A 17,586-nucleotide genomic window follows, 5' to 3' on the forward strand; every position below is an offset into this window, starting at 1 on the left:
TCCCACGGGTTTTCATGAATCGAGGAAACCTCTGGCCCGTTGCCACCTTTTCCTCTGTACCAGCTTCCGCTTCCCCATAGTGCAAATCCCCTTTCTCTACAACCCAAAAAAGTGTACTAAACTAAACGTTCTGTCAGAGCATTTTGGACACAGGGGTTCCCACAATTGGTGTACCCTTTCCCCACGGTTCCCAAGCCGTGATAGAACCCCTTAAGTGGAAGACCTTACCCCTTTAATCAATTGTTAACCTAAGGGCAGGAGGATTCGAGATTAAACCCTCTGTGCAAAGTCAATTTTGTAAAGTGAGGGCTGAAAAGGCAGACTACTTACTCGAATTACAACATAAAATCAACATGTGTTTACCGATCGAATTCCAATTGAGCTATTCCGGGAATCAAGGTAATAAGAGCGAGTTCCAGATCACATAAATTTTAAATCCGTTCGACAATTTTCTAAATCTTAAAAATCTTTTCTAGAAATCATTTAAAGCACTCAAGCATTAAAATTATGGGTTAAATTTTGGTTGAACCCTAAACATTATTAAGACAAGGCTTAATTATTGTAATTAACGGGTTTTGGGTTTAAGTTACGTTTACACTTGATCAGTAAAAATACTTTTTCATTTGGCTTTTGGGATATTTAGCCCACAAAGGGAAAAGTATTTGAACCCATGTTTGAAAGGTTTAAAAATTTAATTTAAAGCAATTACTGAAGCACTCTTAATTTAATTTTAAAGTTAAACAATAATTAAAAATGTTTTACAGTTATGTGTTATTAGTTGTTTGGAAAAAATTTTTTAAAAAAATTTTAGAATGAAAATTTCATCGGAACCCCGAGGTCAGGAAAATTTCCGCCAGGTTTGACTGTGGTAATGCCCTGAAAAAAAGAAGATCCGGGGATCAGATTTTTCCGGTTTAAAAGCGGAAAGGGAAAAAAAGTCAATTGGGGCCAAAGTGGTTTTTAAAGAAAACTTTCCATTAGAAATTTAAAATTTGTTTGCCCTGCCAAGAAAAACACCCCCGGGGCAAGGGGTGGGGGCCAAAAGTCCCAGACAAAAGATAAAGCCCTCTTTTTTGATTTTAACAAAATTTTTATTTGGCGGCGGGGGAGTGTCAAATCTAATTTTTTTTCCCTGAGGGTTTTTATTGGTTCCCACTTCCCCCCACCTATCATGGACAAAAACCCCTTTTTTTTAAAAGTTTTTCCCTTGGTCGTGTTTATGTTTGTAGTTTTAAAAACATAAAAAAACCCTAATTTCCGAAAGGAAAACAAAGAAGTGTCTGAAAAAGTTTTTTAAGCACAAATATATTATATTTAAAAAAGAAAAATTTATAAAAAGATTTTTGTATATATAAAGTGTGATATAAGAACATGAAAAATTTAAAATATTATTTGAAAAACAGGATGTCTCAGATTAAATAGTAAAATTTTAGTTTGAATGCAAAAAAAAACAAAAAAATTTTTGGGCATTAAATCAACTGAAAACTTTTTTTGTTTATTTTAAGAAAAATAAAAATTTATCTCAAAATTGAAACAAAAGATACATATTTAAAAAACATTTAATTGCAATTAATAAACATCATTTTGATACAAAAACCAGCTGTTATAAATCCTGGGTTTTAGGGAAAATTAAATTTTAAGGATTTGATTTTTTTTGGCATAATCACAATATTGAATAAAAACTGAAAAATTTTATTTGTAATTGAATGACATTATTGTTTTTTTATTCAAAAATAAAGAACTTATCAACAATATTCTAATTTTTCTGAGACAATCCTGTAATATATATACATACATACATGTATGTATATATACTGTATATATAGGTATATATATATAAAGTATATATATATACAAACAGCTATTATTGCAGGGCTTTTGCCAACTAAAAACAAATTTGAAAATACAAAAATTTAAAAGGCAGCTTGACAATTCGTGCAGTATATGAATTATTTGACATTTTATAATTTGGCAGTTTGCTCCAACAGACGAAAAAACTAATACAAGTTTTAATCACTTTATTTTGATTACAAATACAATTCTATCTCTGTGCAAAAATAACTGACATTTGTAAAATAGCTTATTGTGGCTGCAATTAACCTGTTTTTTACTAGATATCTTTTCAAAATCACAAAAATAACATAAAACAAAATAGCAGACATGTAGCAGGTCATCACGTATTGTAATATTATTATTAAAGCTCAATGTTGAGCTCTTGTTTTGAAGAGGCAATGGTAGAACTCAGGGTAACACCTGGTAAGTCGCCAAGAATCTACAAGCCGTCGGCGCAATCAGATGTTTTGTTTAACGGTTGTCACGACCAATCAGAGAGGTCTTCCAGATCTCATATTATTTAGGATGGCAAATTATAATTAGCAGATGCTATCTATTATGAGATAATATCTATTTTTAATTGTTTCACGCAAAAGCGTCTCTTATTCTGATAGCGTGTAGTTTGATAAACGCCAAAATCTTTTCCTGGCGCGTTTCGTACTGAATTTTGCCTTTTTGCATATCTTTGGTTATATAATTTAATCAATTCACCAACCTGCAAGTAACCCATAGATGTAAGCAATATTTGTTGATTTCATTTAATTACCATAATGGATGTAGCAAATTGGAAATCATACCAAACAAGAAAAATACATTTCATAAATGAAGGTATTCATTCCATACAAATTAGAAATGTAACTTTCTTAAAATTCATTTAAACATTGTGAACACACATATTTAGTTTGAAAAGAAAAACCATGCGCTGCAGCTTGCTTACAAACTCTAGGACAAATATGGAAGAACAACATTGAACTGAAGTCATTTTGGGTGGAAACATTAGCTAGTTTCCAAATGTTTATGAGCCACCAAGAAAACAACAGATGACTTGAACAGCTATGGTAAATCCTAGTGAATCAAAGGAGAGCGTTCGGTGAGCAAGGTAAAATATTCCGTCTTAAAACAAAGTTCCCGTCTCAAAGAAAGATCAGTAGAGGATGATGTTGAGAGAAGAAAGGAGAGGAGACAATTAACCCACAGTTATTTTCTCAATTTAGTCATTCTTCAGTTATGGAACCTGATATCAGTTCCTCTTGTGTAGGGGCTCTAGGTCCTCTGGAGAATAATAAAATGCATTAATGCGTCTTATAGATCTCATATTAAACTCTTTATTATTCAAGAGAGTTTTATCAATAAGCAGTAGAATTAATTTGTGAATGAAGCACTGACCTCTAAATAAAAAGGCTGGCGAAAACTAAATCAATAAAGTAAATGTACCTCTGAGAAGTAGTACAGTAAAAAGTAATATACCCCTCTGAGGGTGTAGAACAGCAAAATGTCCAAATAATACCTCTAGGGTGTAGTACAGTGTGGTGGAAAATGTATCATTAATCTTTCTTCTAAATGGATCTGTGTTACACTGAACTCAGGCAAATCAGTTCAAGGAGACAATAACAGATTTTATTATGAGTATGGCACAGTGCTTTGTTGTTTTTCTCTCTCTACTCGCCTCTTAGGTAGACAACTGCTTACCAACTGGGAAAGCAGAATAGAACCTGCTCCCATAGGATGCCGTACGGAAGGAGGAAGAAACACGAAAGGGAGGGTGGATAGGTATACACTTCATCGTAATTATGACTGCATAAGACTATGTTGGGCCCCTGCCAGAACATCCGAACTTTCAGGCCTCTGGATGTTTTGACTCACAGTGCTGATCGTTGTAATAAAATGCATTAATACGTCTTATGAATCTCATATTAAACTCTTTATTATTCAAGAGGTTTATCAATGAGAAAGCAGTGAATTAGTTGTGAATGAGAGAAGCATGACCTCTAAATAAAAGGCTGGCGAGAAAACTAAATCAATAAGTAAAATGTACCTCTGAGAAGTAGTACAGTAAAAAGTAATATGTACCTCTGAGGTGTAGAACAGCAAAATGTCCAATATTACCTCTAGGGTGTAGTACAGTGTGGTGGAAAATGTATCATTAATCTTTCTTCTAAATGGATCTGTGTTACTGAACTCAGAGCAGAGCTCAGTTCAAGGGACAATAACAGATTTTATTATGGTATGGCACAGTGCTTTGTTGTTTTTCTCTCTCTATCGCCTCTTAGGTAGACAGCACAACACCAACTGGGAAAGCAGACAGAACCTGCTCCCATGGATGCCGTGGGAAGGAGGAAGAAGCACGAAAGGGAGGGTGGATGGAGAGCATACACTTCATCAATAATTATGACTGCATAAGACTATGTTGGGCCTGCCAGAACATCGGAGTGCTTTCAGGCCTCTGGATGTTTTGACTCCCAGTGTCGCCCAGTCCCGTTGTTTGCTCCAGTCTGAGACCGCATGTCCCTTTGCAACCCCACCTTTCCTCTCTCTGTATGTTTGCCTTGTGAATTGTAGCTTCAGTGCATCCTTACAGACTCAGAGTGACTCTCACGCTGCTCCTTCTCTGTGCAGAGAACAAAAGAGCCTAAAGAAAAGTTCTGGTATAATGATATACATTAGTTCAGCTTAAAAGGACATAAAAAATGAATAAATGTCAACTTTACCAAAACCAGAAAAACTAAAATGAGTTATCTCTTGTGTGAGTTAACATGTGACTCTTCAAAGTTCCTCTCTGTAAAAGATGTTTTACAGACTGAGCAGCTGAACGGTTTCTCTCCTGTGTGAGTCATCATGTGACTCTTCAAAGTTCCTCTCTGTAAAAGATGTTTTACAGACTGAGCAGCTGAACGGTTTCTCTCCTGTGTGAGTGAACATGTGACTCCTCAAAGTTCTCCTCCGTGTAAAAGATGTTTGACAGACTGAGCAGCTGAACGGTTTCTCTCCTGTGTGAGTGAACATGTGACTCCTCAAAGTTCCTCTCTCTGTAAAAGATCTTTGACAGACTGAGCAGCTGAAAGGTTTCTCTCCTGTGTGAGTTAACATGTGACTCTTTAAAGTTCCACTGTGTGCAAAACATGTTTTACAGAGTGAGCAGCTGAAAGGTTTCTCTCCTGTGTGAGTTAACATGTGTCTCTTTAAACTTCCTCTCTGTGTAAAAGATGTTTTACAGACTGAGCAGCTGAAAGGTTTCTCTCCTGTGTGAGTTAACATGTGACTCTTTAAATTACTGCTCCCTGTAAAAGATCTTTTACAGACTGAGCAGCTGAAAGGTTTCTCTTCTGTGTGAGTGAACATGTGTTTCTTAAAATCTCCTTTGAGGTGAAATATTTTCCCACATTTAGAGCAGCTTAATGGTTTCTCACGAGAACTACATTTTGAATCACTGACAGAAACGTCATCATTATTCAGAGAGTTTAAACCTGATTGAGGTTCTCTGGTCTTCTTCCAATCAACAGAGTCATCAGTATCTGGTTCAGAAGAGTCCTCATCAGTATCTGGTTCTGAAGAGTCTCCAGTCTTTTCATCAGGATCTGGAGGTCTATCTGGATCTGCATTTCTGGCTGGTTCTGGTCCTCCACAATCATCTCCATCAGCTTCAATTTCCATCGGTTCAGTTTGTCTTTGATGAAGCGGAGAGGACTGGGCTTCCTCTTCAGCTTCACTCTTCACAGGAGTGAATGAGAAGTTGAGACCAGCCTCCTCCAGCCCTTGAAGCTGCTCTCCCTCCTGACTGGTCCAGAGTTCCTCCTGTTCCTCTTTAATGTGGGGGGGCTCTGGGTTCTCCTGGTCCTCCTGTTCCACTTTAATGTGGGGGGGCTCAGGGTTCTCCTGGTCCTCCCGTTCCTCTTTAACTAGCGTGGGCTCTGGATGCACCTGGTCCAGACTGGAGCTCCAGACCTGCTGCTCAGAAAGAACCTCTTCTTTAACCACCAACAGCCGCTGGACATCTGTGGACAATAGTAACATACATTTATACTAGGGCTGTCAATCGATTAAAAAAAATTAACTAATTAATCGCACATTTTGAAATTGCGATTAATTAATCGCGATTAAAAGTTAAAAGTTAAAAGTTCATTCTTTTTAAAGACCAAACTTCACACAGATCTGTGTTTTCAAAGAGGCTCCTACCTATAAAGTGCCAGCGAGGTATTTAATATTGTGGATGATAAATTGTTTCTTCAGTGAAACATCAGATTAGTAAAAAAAAAGAAGTATATTGAGACCCTATTGGTCCTGTCATCTTTAACATTGAACAACAGAACCAGTGGCCTTGGGAACTGACTGACATTCACATATGTCACGTTCACCCTCTGGAGGCTGGGGGCATTTCATACATTTTACACACACACAAAATTTCACCTTTTAACCCTTGTTGCCTTAGGGTCATTTTGACCAATCAATACACACCTCCCCGCCTATGGGTCATTTTGACCCGATTCAATGTTTCACCCTCCTGTTACCATTATATTTACTAACATATTTTACGCTTTGGGTTCAATTTGACACCAGCAATTAAAACCTCCAGAAAATTATTAGAATTAATATTGTTTTCCAAGTTTAAGTGTGAGGCACTTTATGTTTGTTTGTTGACTACCGAAAGAACACCGACATTAAACATTGAATGGGGTCAAATTAATCCTAAGGCGGGGAAGGTGTAATATTGAGTCGGGTCAAAATGACCCTAAGGCAACACAAGGGTTAAAGGCGTTTGCATATGACACATACCCCCGTGTTCTACAGCAAACATTCCAGAACAATCTCAGCTCTATTCAATGAGGCTCAGTTGTCCTGGTGCCGTGTTCTCTGCTCTGACTGACAGGCTGCTATAGAGCCTCACCCGTGAGGTGGGAGGTCTCCTTTGTGATTTACTGAGTGTTCATTGGTTGTTTTTCCCCCAAAATGTTGACAGACAAACGGATTGACCAATCACATTGAAGGCTTCGGTGACGAGTTTCTTTCCAGCGCGCGTCCCCCGACACGCCGCCTCGGTTCCTCTGTGTATCAGAGGGGGAGACGGGAGGAAGAAGGAGCAGGAGGAAACCCGACTGATTCATCCACGAGTTTAAACTGATTTCTGCTTCTTATTTTCGCGGAAAAATAATTGTTTTAAAAATGGAAACAGTGTTAAACCGTGCTGCAGTGGTTTGACAATCGGTTTGAGTGTAAAAACTTCAACGAACACCGGAAGAAAACAAAGTTGCGTTAATTGCATTAAAATATTTTAGTGCGTTAACGCGGCCAAATTAATCGCATAGATTAACGCGTTAACGCTGACAGCCCTAATTTATACATCTTATGAATCTCATATTAAAGTTATTTCTTCAAGGAGTATATCACTGACACATCTGTGAATTAGTTGTGTTTGAGAGAAGCATCTAAATAAAAAGAACAACATTACATATCATGTAGCAGACACTTTTATCCAAATCGACTTACAATAAGTGTATTCAACCACGAGTACAAACTCAGAACAACAATAAAGAAAGTAACATTTCTTCCAGAAAGTCAAACTACAAAAATACTATAAGTAATACAATAAGTAATACCATAAGTAACTGCAATTCAAGTGCCACTGAAATGCTAATCTATTTTTATTCAAGGTATAGTCGGAAAAGATGTGTGTTTTGCGGCGGAAGATGTAGAGACTTTCTGCTGTCCTGATGTCATGCGAGCAAATGACAGAGCCGAGAGAATTAGTGTACAGAGATAAGAGGGGACCCAGGACAGAGCCTTGAGGGACCCCAGTAGTGAGAGGAAGAGGGGACCCAGAACGGAGCCTTGAGGGACCCCAGTAGTGAGAGGAAGAGGGGACCCAGGACGGCGCCTTGAGGGACCCCAGTAGTGAGAAGAAGAGGAGACCCAGGACAGAGCATTGAGGGACGCCAGTAGTGAGAGGAAGAGGGGACACAGGAGGGAGCCTTGAGGGACGCCAGTAGTGAGAGGAAGAGGGGACCCAGGACGGAGCCTTGAGGGACGCCAGTAGTGAGAGGAAGAAGAGGGGACCCAGGACGGAGCCTTGAGGGACGCCAGTCGTGAGAGGAAGAGGGGACCCAGGACAGAGGCTTGTGGGACCCCAGTAGTAAGAGGGCAAGGTTCAGACACAGATCCTCTCCAAGTTACCCGGTAAGTGCGGTCGTTCAGGTAGGATGGGAAGAGGGAGAGTGCAGTGCCTGAGATACCAGGTGATGAAGGGAGGAAATAAGGATCTGGTGGTTCAGTGTGTCAAATGCTGAAGAAAGGTCTAGAGCAGGGGTGTCAAACTCATTTTCACCGTGGGCCACATCAGCCTCATGGCTGCCCTCAAAGGGCCGGTTGTAACTGTAACACGGTATAATTCCAACTACTCAATAATATATTGTTAAATAACTGTCTTTGCATTTGTTTATAGTTTATTTAATAAAAATCCTATCTGGTAACTGTGTTTCCCCTAGGTTTACAGCTTCAGGGGGGCGGGACCCGACCCACAGACACAAACACTTGAAACATGTTGGTGTTCACATACCTGCAAACTTCCGAGAGGTCAAAGTTGTCGACGGGGTGGGGGTTGGGGCAAGTGACTTTTCTTTTGCTCTACTCCGATGTGCGCGCAGACACGCCCGGAGCTCTGCGCAGACGGAGAGCCGAGGAGGTGTTAACGCGACACGTAGAGACAGAGTGACATGCTGTTGTGTAGAGACGACCAACAACAGACGTTTAGTTTAAGAAAAGAACAAAGACGTCTTTCAGAAAAGGACCTTAAATTACTTCTGCTGTAATCTGGCGCTATAGAGAAAATTACAGGCTGGGGGGCGGGGCGCCACCCTGTTATAATGACAGGGGAAACACTGCAACTACATCTTTACTTCTGTGTGTGCCAAGTTTAGTTACACAGGGAGCATGATTAGTCCCTCCAAAGCCCCTTCGTTGTTTGATGTGAAGAATGGATTGCCACGGCAACAGCACAACACCGAACGTAAAACGCTTCGTGTGCCGACATCTTGACAATGACAGGTTTGTGTGGAACAAATTTGAAGCCGATCTGATTGACCTACTAAGAGAAGCAAGCCAAAGTATGATAAACATACCTATTACCAGTAGGTGGCGCTACTATTAAAATAAAAAATTAGACTGCAGAGTCTCATCACACATGTGGAGTTTGGATTGGATCTGATGATGTTGAGTCGAGTGTCATTGGTTTATTCGCTCACGGCGAAGGATCATACTTTGCCGATTTACCGAGGTCCCAATCTTCAACGTAATAAGTCTGTTCAAAGCTTCACAGGGAAGCCAGTGTTTCCCCTGTCATTATATCAGGGTGGCGCCCGCCCCTGGAATCTCCGCCCGCCACCCTATAATTTTCTCTATAGCGCCAGATTACAGCAAAAGTAATTTAAGGTCCTTTTCTTAAAGACGTCTTTGTTCTTTTCTTAAACTATTATTGGAAGCGCTGTGCCAACGGCTGCTTGTTTCAGTAGTGGCGTTTTGCTTTTATTTTATTGTCTTTTTTTTGCACTTTTCCTCTCTTTTCTTCTTCTTTTCTTTCACGTTTGTCTTAGTTACGGTCGGACACTGGACCATAACTACTTTTTTCGATACTTCTACTGTGGCTTTTGTTCACTTTGTCGTGAGTATCGGTGAGCCGCAGCATAACAATGACTGGGACCGTCTGCTCGCTGCGCTCAGCTGATCGCGCTGTGCAGCGGCTTCTGCCTGGAGAAAGACCTGTGATCCCGCTGGAGCTACGGAGAAAGGGCTCATGCTGCCGGCGGGTGTCAGCGGAGGCTAAACGAGAGATACAAACCCTCGGTACCGATCATAACGGGAACGTGAGGTCTTTGGCGAATAAGGCGGATGAGCTCGGCGCTGGTAATGACCGAGAGGGTCTTCCGTGAGCAGTCTCTTGTGTTTCACTGAGGCGTGGCTGCGACTATCCGGATCTTGCCCGGCTTCAGGACTGTTCGGGCTGACAGAGACGCTACAGAGCGGTAAGAAGAGGGGGCGGATCGCTGTTTATGTGAATGAACGGTGGTGCCACCGGACCATGTGTGCGTGAAGGAGCGCTTCTGTGGCATTGAACTGTTGGCCGGGGATGCGCCCGTACTATTTGCCGAGAGAGTTCACCGCCATTTTTGGTTGTCGTACGTGCCGCCATCAGCTGGCGCTGAGGAAGCTGGACACCATCCACTCCACTGTGTCTGCTCTGCTGAATCATCAGCCTGGAGCATTCATGGCTATCACTGGTGACTTTAACCACACCACTGGATAAAGCTCTGCCAACCTTCCATCAATACATAGACTGCCCAACTAGGAACAATAAAACTCTGGACTTGCTGTATGCTAATACTAAGGACGGCAGGTCTGATCATGACCTGGTCCGGCTGACACCCAGGTATGTTCCTCTGGTGAAGAGGCTGCCGTGACCACCAGGACTGTGAGGAGGTGGTCTGAGGCTAACGACGCTCTACAGGACTGCTTGAGTCAACGGACTGGGATGTGTTGTGGACCGCACGGGAGGACATCAACAGTATGACCGACTGCATCACGGAATACATCAAGTTCTGTGAACACACCACCATCCCATCACGGACTGTGCGCTGCTTCCCCAACAACAAGCCCTGGATCACCAGGGACCTGGGCGCTTCTTAACATGAAGAAAGCTGCTTTCAGGTCTGGAGACAGGATGAGCTGAGAAAGCCCAGCGCAACCTGAAGGTGAAGCTCAGGGGCAAGGACTCGGAGGAAGCTGGAGGCCAAACTCCAGCTGAACAACACAAGGGAGGTGTGGTCTGGCATGAAGCAGATAACTGGCTTCAAGGTGGGAGGGAGACAGCCAGGGCTCCTGGAGAGGGCCAACGAGCTGAACTGTTTTTCAATAGGTTCAGTTCACAGCCCTCCCCTCCTCCACATCACACCTCCCAAACACCTCCTCCCCTCTGTCCCCCTGCTGAGCTGCACATCCACCGAGCCCTCAATAACAATGGGCTCCTCCACCTCCCCCTCTCTCTGTGACGACTGACCAGGTGAGAAGACAGCTGAGAAACTACACCAGCGCAGAGCTGAAGGTCCTGATGGCATCAGCCCAGGGTCCTAAAGACCTGCGCCACCCAGCTGTCTGGTGTCCTGCAGCGCCTCTTCAACCTCAGCCTGAGGCTGGGGAAGTCCCGTGCTGTGGAAGGCGTCGTGCCTGGTCCCTGTCCCAAAGAAGTCAGCACCATCTGGCCTCAACGACTACCGACGTCGCCCTCCTCCCATGTGATGAAGGTGCTGGAGAGGCTGGTCTTGGCCACCTCCGGCGCAGGTGAAATCATCGTTGGACCTCTGCAATTTGCTTACCAGCCTCATGTGGGAGTGGGCGCCATCATCTACCTGCTGCAGCAGGCTCAGTCGCACCTGGATGGAACGGTGTCTCTGTGAGAGTCACTTTCTTTGACTTCTCCAGTGCATTTAACACCATCCAGCCACTGCTGCTGAGTGAGAAGCTGGTGTGTGTGGACGTCCACCATCTCCTGGATCACTGACTACCTCACAGGCAGACCACAGTTTGTCAGAATGGGCCGTGTGCTGTCTGGAGCGGTGGTCAGTGATGTTGAAACCCACAGGAACTGTTCTGTCTCCTTCCTCTTCACCCTGTACACCAGTGACTCCAGTACAACACGAGTCATGCCATCTGCAGAAGTACTCTGATGATTCTGCAGTGGTCGGGTATTAGGGATGGACGGGAGGAGGAGTACAGGGCAGTGGTGAGTGACTTTGTAAAGTGGGCGATGAGAACCACCTGCGGCTGAGCGTGGCCAAGACCAGAGAGATGGTGGTGGACTTCAGGAGGAAGGCGACAGCTCCTACACCTCTGAGTGTCCTGGGAGTGGGCGTGGACATGGTGGAGGAGTACAAGTACCTGCCATCGACAGCCGACTGAACTGAAGGCCAACATCAACGCTGTGTACAAGAAGGGGATGAGTCGCCTTTTCCTGAGAAAGCTTGATCCTTCAGCGTGTGCAGCAAGATGCTGGAGTTATTCTACCAGTCGGTTGTCGCCAGTGTGCTGCACTTTGCCATTGTCTGCTGGGGAGCAGCATCGAGCCGGTGACACCAGCCGTCTTAACAAACTGGTTAGGAAGGCTGGCTCCATCATCGGCTGCCAGCTGAGCACCTGGAACAGGTGGTGGAGAGGAGGTCGTTGAAGTAACTGGGGACCATGTTGGACAAACCGGACCACCCTCTCCACCACCTCCTACAGGGACAGAGGAGTACTTTCTCCAGACGTCTCCTCACGCTCCGCTGCCACAAGGAGAGATACAGGAGAACATTCCTGCCGATTATGAGGCTCTACAACAGTTCACCTCTTGCCAGATCACCCTAACCCTTCTTATATTTTGTGTTTTGTTTTTTTATTCTTGTGTGTTGCTGCTACTGACTCGACAAATTTCCCCTTGGGGATTAATAAAGTATATATCTATCTATCTATCTATCTATCTAAACGTCTGTTGTTGATCGTCTCTACAGCAGCATGTCACTCTGTCTCTACGTGTCGCGCTAACACTTCTCCGCTCTCCTTCTCGGGCCGCAGAGCTCCGATGGCGGCGTGTCTGCGCACATCAGAGCAGAGAGAGAAAAAAAAGTCAACCCCCCCCTCTCTCTCTTCCTTGGCACAGTAAAAATGTTTTAATTTTAGCATAATTTAAGCTAAATCTCAGAAACAATCTTTCTCTACATTTATAAAGATGCAAAATCAGTTAATTGTTTACTTTTATATGCTAGTGTATGATTTGTCGACATCTTATTTTGAAAAACGGATATCGTTTCACGTGAATTCTCCCGCTAACTTTATCAAAACCCTCGCGCGCTCCCGATCGATGAGTTTACCGTGAACATCAGTATATAGGTGCACAGAAATGTAAGTGTCGGCTGAGTTGACCGCAGTCTCCACGTGCAGACCCCTTACCACGCGGCATGGAGACCCAGAACAACGAAGAAGAAGCACCCACCTGATGCGTGTCGCTCGTGTTCTCTGAGCGGAGACACGGTGTCCTCATACGCTGCTGTCAATGTGTCCAACAGCCCAGAAGACTCTTCAACGGCCGCGTGGACTCGCTGCTTCACCAACAGCCTCATCTTTTCTCCCGGAGACACGGAGACCGACACCAGAGGCTCGTCGGACTCCATCTTTGAACGACGCATGCGCAGTTGGATGTAGTGCATGATGGGAAACGGAGAGCTGATTGGCTCTTAGATTTGACCACAACGCCACGATTCATACATATGCTGTCATGTTGTCATGGTAACGGGATGTATTCAAGCCCTAAAGTCTCCCACACTCAAGCTCTTAACAGGTGACGTCAGTGAGCCTTTGAGGGTTCAGGGTTTATTATATATTACAATATTATTGTATTGGGTCATCCAACAACAACAGAACACACCAGCCTCGACCTTTAGTCTGACTATTCAACATGTCAACGTCAAACAGAATGAAAGTCCATCACCAGGTGGCGCTAGAGGACCACCAAACCAGAGAGTCTCAGCCTGGAGAACTGTCGTCCAGCTGGATTTTCTCTTTTCTTTACTGCTCACATGAACGTCTCACTTGTGTCAAAATAAAACCTCTTCTTAACAACATGATGCAGACATTTACATGCATCTCTCAAAGCATCAACAGCACACTGAATGCACTTTGTTTACCTTTTTCCTTTTCTCACACAGAGGGTTCCAGTGCAGAATCAGTAACTTATTTTAAATCACTTCTTAAAACCATTTTTATAGAACAGCTTTTAAGTGATTTCGTCCTTTTATGCAGAACTTTGGTTCCCCTAATTTAGTTTGTCTGTTTTTAATTTTTAATTTAAATTTGAATATATATATATATATATATTATTTTTTAAATGTTATATTTGTTTCTTACAATTCTATTTGTTTTGCCTCGACTCTCTGTAGAGCACTTTGTAAACTTTGTTCTTAAAGGTGCTATATAAATAAAGTTATTATGATTATTATTATTAAATCTACTCTCCTTTCAATAAATACACAACAGAGCAGAAGGTGTACATGTTGTTTCACAAATAACACACAGAGCAGCAGAATGATGCAGGAATCAACACAGTTACTTCTGACTATTCCAGGTATGTTTCACATCTTTAACATATTTTCATGCAATTATTATTTATTGTTGACGGTGTGGCGAGACAAGGGTGTGGTTTGAGTTCTGGAGGACAGTAACCAATCGTATCAGTAGCACAACGACACCTTGTGAATGTCCCTAAAGAGTACGTTGTGCCCCAGGGACTCAAAAGGGCCGATTCATGATACTGACGAGCAGGAGACGTGGTTCACGACAAACAATCTTCATTTAACATGAAAGTCTCTTTTTATCTCTTCACAACTAATCAACAGACGTCACACTCAAACGTGTTAAACCTTTAGAAGGATTCAAGTTTCACTGACTGTTGGAGATAATACCGTCCATGTGTTTATGCTTTTATGATATTGTTGTGCATTCAGTCAGTGACAGTAAAGTTCATTATAACTAAGGAATTAATATCAGTTTGACACTTTTCACCATTATGACACGAGAATAATTTACCGGACACGTTTTCATGAGACTAAAAACCTGTTGGGTGTAAACTGTGTGGACAGAGAGTCGAGGTGCTTGGACCTCCACTACATCCTGGTTATCAGGAGGAGGGCGCCCCCTGGTGGTGAGCTTCACTTTCACATTTCACTTGTTGACCTGCCGTGATGTTCACGACAGGAACACGTGGACACGCTTCACTGAGCCTCTGGCAGCTTTACACTATATAAGAGACATTTAAAGTGATGTAAACTCACACAATGTCAGTCTGCTCGAGGGAACAAGGATGCTGCGTTCAGGGCACATGGGGAAGGTGGGAGAGAAGAGCTTCCACTTTACAAACACTTTTCTCATCAGCTCTCAGGTTGTAAATAGTATTTCTGGAATGTGAGGTTTGAGGCTGTGGGTTAAAGTTTCTCTGACTTCTTTAATTATCAAGAAGGAACAAAGTAATACTTGTAAATAATCAACTCCACAGTATCTGTTGTCTCATGTGTGTCAGGACTCAATAAATCCTCCACAGACCCAAACATGTTATTATTATTTTAAAGGTTTTTAAGTGTGTGTGATGAATCTTTTGTCAACAGACACATTGTGGTTGTAAAAATCAACAAGTGATATCAAACTCTCTCATTTCTCTGTGACAAACATGTTTTAGAGGAAAGTTTAAAGCACAGAGACGGACTGACAAATGTTCTCTGGTCTCAACATGAACTCTGGACTTTGTGGTGTTTCAGGAGGACAACTGACTCAGTTATTCTCTTATTAGTTTAATATGTTATGCATTAGCTTCATATGAAACCTTGAAAATAAGACAAGAAGAAAGTACTTTGTTCATGTTTGTTTTTTAGTCATGTTAACATTAATGTTGTTCTCAGATTACAAATTCCGAAAACAGCTTGATAAATGAAGGTCTCTCAACATGAACTCTGGACTAACAGTAAATCACGCTCACTAAATCTAATCCTCAGCTGAGGGCTTCTCAAGGATCTCGGCCTCCATGCAGCTGACCTGCGTGCAGTGCTTCTCTGCCGTCATCCAAAAGGTCAAAAAGCATCGTCTCTCTGGTCAACATCTGTTTTCCCGGGCGTCCCGGCCCCAGGGGAAGATATTCACTTCTCATTGGTTAACCTGTCTAGGTAAAACATTGGTCCTAATCCGCTCACTGGCTGAGCCGTCTGTCAGTCGGTGGATTCGCATATCCACATGATGTCATCACTCCATCTTCCTCTGCGTCGTTCTGTCCCCTGATCTGAATGGCATCGCAGGGGTCCTTCAGGACGCCTCAGTCTGCTGCCCCCGTCTCTCCCAGCCAGGCGTGAACTTCCTGAGAGACACAAGCATGTATGTGTGTGTGTGTGTGTGCGTCTGTGTGTGTCTGTGGCCAATACACAATCAAACCTCACAGTTTCCTTCCTCTGAAATATCCCAATCCAAAGACATTCTTTAAGAATACAGTATGTTATCAAACTATCTACACAGAGATATCCTTTGATAATATAGTAAATCACCAAACAATAATCTATAGAAGATATTCTTTAATAACTTGTGTGAAGTTATAGCAAATCATGTACTCACAGCGATAGTAATTTATCTCATTGCACAGCATTACTCACAATGACACTCCGCACCATAGGTGGAGATTTACACATCAACTCCAACAGAGCAAGATTCCTCAAGTGTTCGGGGTCATGGCTTTAGAATCGCGGTTGTGTTCCGATTGGCTACAAACGCTGAGAGCATTTCTGAGACGAGGGTGTGACAAGCGCCACATTTCTAGCGTTTAGGGTGACGCCTTTACATTTGACGGTTGTTTTGCCGTGCATAGTGGTATATGCATGACACTTGGGACCCCCAGAGACAAACTCTGTGATGTAGTCCTCCTCAGGGGAGCCACACAAGTCACCATTGTTGAGCTTGTCCTTCAGGTCTCCGAGCCGTGGGCCGAGAGGGGACGACGCCCGCCACAGAGGTGAACACGATGCTGTCCGAGTCACAGTACAAGACGCGCTTCTGCAGAGTGTCCAACACGTCGTACAGCATTAGTCTCGCATGGGCTGTCGTCATGGCCCCTATGAAGACGTTTACATCTTTCGTGGGTGAGCCTCGGCCGCCTGCATGTCGCCACTGCACCAGAGCCACATCGTCCGATATGAAACAGAACTGCCGCACGTCTAATTGACCGCTGAACATCAGCTGTGTGAAGCGGGACGGATCCGTGATCAGTTCACAGGAGGGCGTGTCGTTTCCATGACTAAAACGCCCCCACAGGGAATTGAGCAGGAGCTTGTTACAGCTCCTCGTGGCTTCATTGACACAGATTTTGGAGGGGTCGAGCTGAATGCCCTCGTTCTCAAAATAGTCCGCCACATATTTTGCCTTCTCAGCCTCCGTTTTAACATGAGCCGGGTACCCCGATGCCTCCTGTTGACCCTTGAGAAAGGTGCTGACATATCCCTTAAACAATGTGTCCGTCTTGTTGGGGAAATGCCACACCTCTTCAATGGACACCATCAGATACCCTTTTTCAAGGGCTTTCTGAAGCTCCATGGATACCCACACCCCCGGCAGCTGTCTCTCCAGGTCACCGTGTGCACAAGCAGCAGACTGGTTCAACGCCTCGGCACACGTCACACAAGGGAAACGTGAGTTTTCCGTGACATCTGTGGGGGAGGACAGGATGGACCAAGTCTTTTGGGGGGAGGACCACACATTTTACAAAGCCAAAGTAATTATCGATGGAATCAAAGTCCTCAAAGATAATCTGTGGATGGCCAACGGGGTACGGCTTGGTGCTTTGGACGGAGAGATACAGACTCGTAAAGTCGTAGTACCTGATTTTCTCGCCAGCACTAGCATCGACGGCGTGGTACAGCTTCCTCGCATTGGTACGTGCCCCAAAGAGCGCCTCTCTGGGGTTTAACTGTTCCCGTTTTTTGGCTGTTGAGGCGGACCGCTCAGCCAGTGTGTAAGCTCCGTCATACGTCAAAGCGACTGTGTCGCGAGGTAGGAACAGGGTTTTGAACACCGCCATGCAGCTAGCGTCCAGCGTGGTGTACATGAAGGGATCTAGCTGTGTGCACTGCATGAAGCTACTACGGTAGGTTGTGCACGCTCTCCGCAGTAGTTCAACATCATTGACACAATAGCGCCCGAGCTCCACCTGGA

General features: G+C 43.6%; 1 protein-coding gene across 1 annotated transcript; it reads right to left on the reverse strand.

Moving 5' to 3' along the window:
- Positions 1-4,541: 4,541 nt before the first annotated feature.
- On the reverse strand, positions 4,542-12,991 carry LOC130191303 (zinc finger protein 32-like). Its single transcript, XM_056410999.1, has 2 exons — positions 12,842-12,991; positions 4,542-5,825 (listed from the first exon to the last, which is right to left on the reverse strand). The coding sequence occupies exons 1-2, from the start codon at positions 12,966-12,968 to the stop codon at positions 4,624-4,626; spliced, it is 1,329 nt and encodes a 442-aa protein (XP_056266974.1). The 5' UTR covers positions 12,969-12,991; the 3' UTR covers positions 4,542-4,623.
- Between the last annotated feature and the right edge of the window lie 4,595 nt (positions 12,992-17,586).

The sequence above is a fragment of the Pseudoliparis swirei genome, unplaced genomic scaffold (genome assembly GCF_029220125.1).
Source record: "Pseudoliparis swirei isolate HS2019 ecotype Mariana Trench unplaced genomic scaffold, NWPU_hadal_v1 hadal_33, whole genome shotgun sequence".
NCBI classification, from domain to species: Eukaryota; Metazoa; Chordata; class Actinopteri; order Perciformes; family Liparidae; genus Pseudoliparis; species Pseudoliparis swirei.

Coding starts and splice junctions, on each gene's coding strand:
- LOC130191303 (XM_056410999.1), bottom strand. CDS start 12,968: ATGAGGCTGTTGGTGAAGCAGCGAGTCCACGCGGCCGTTGAAGAGTCT. Junction 5,826..12,841: donor ACACGAGCGACACGCATCAG/GTGGGTGCTTCT, acceptor TATTGTCCACAG/ATGTCCAGCGGCTGTTGGTG.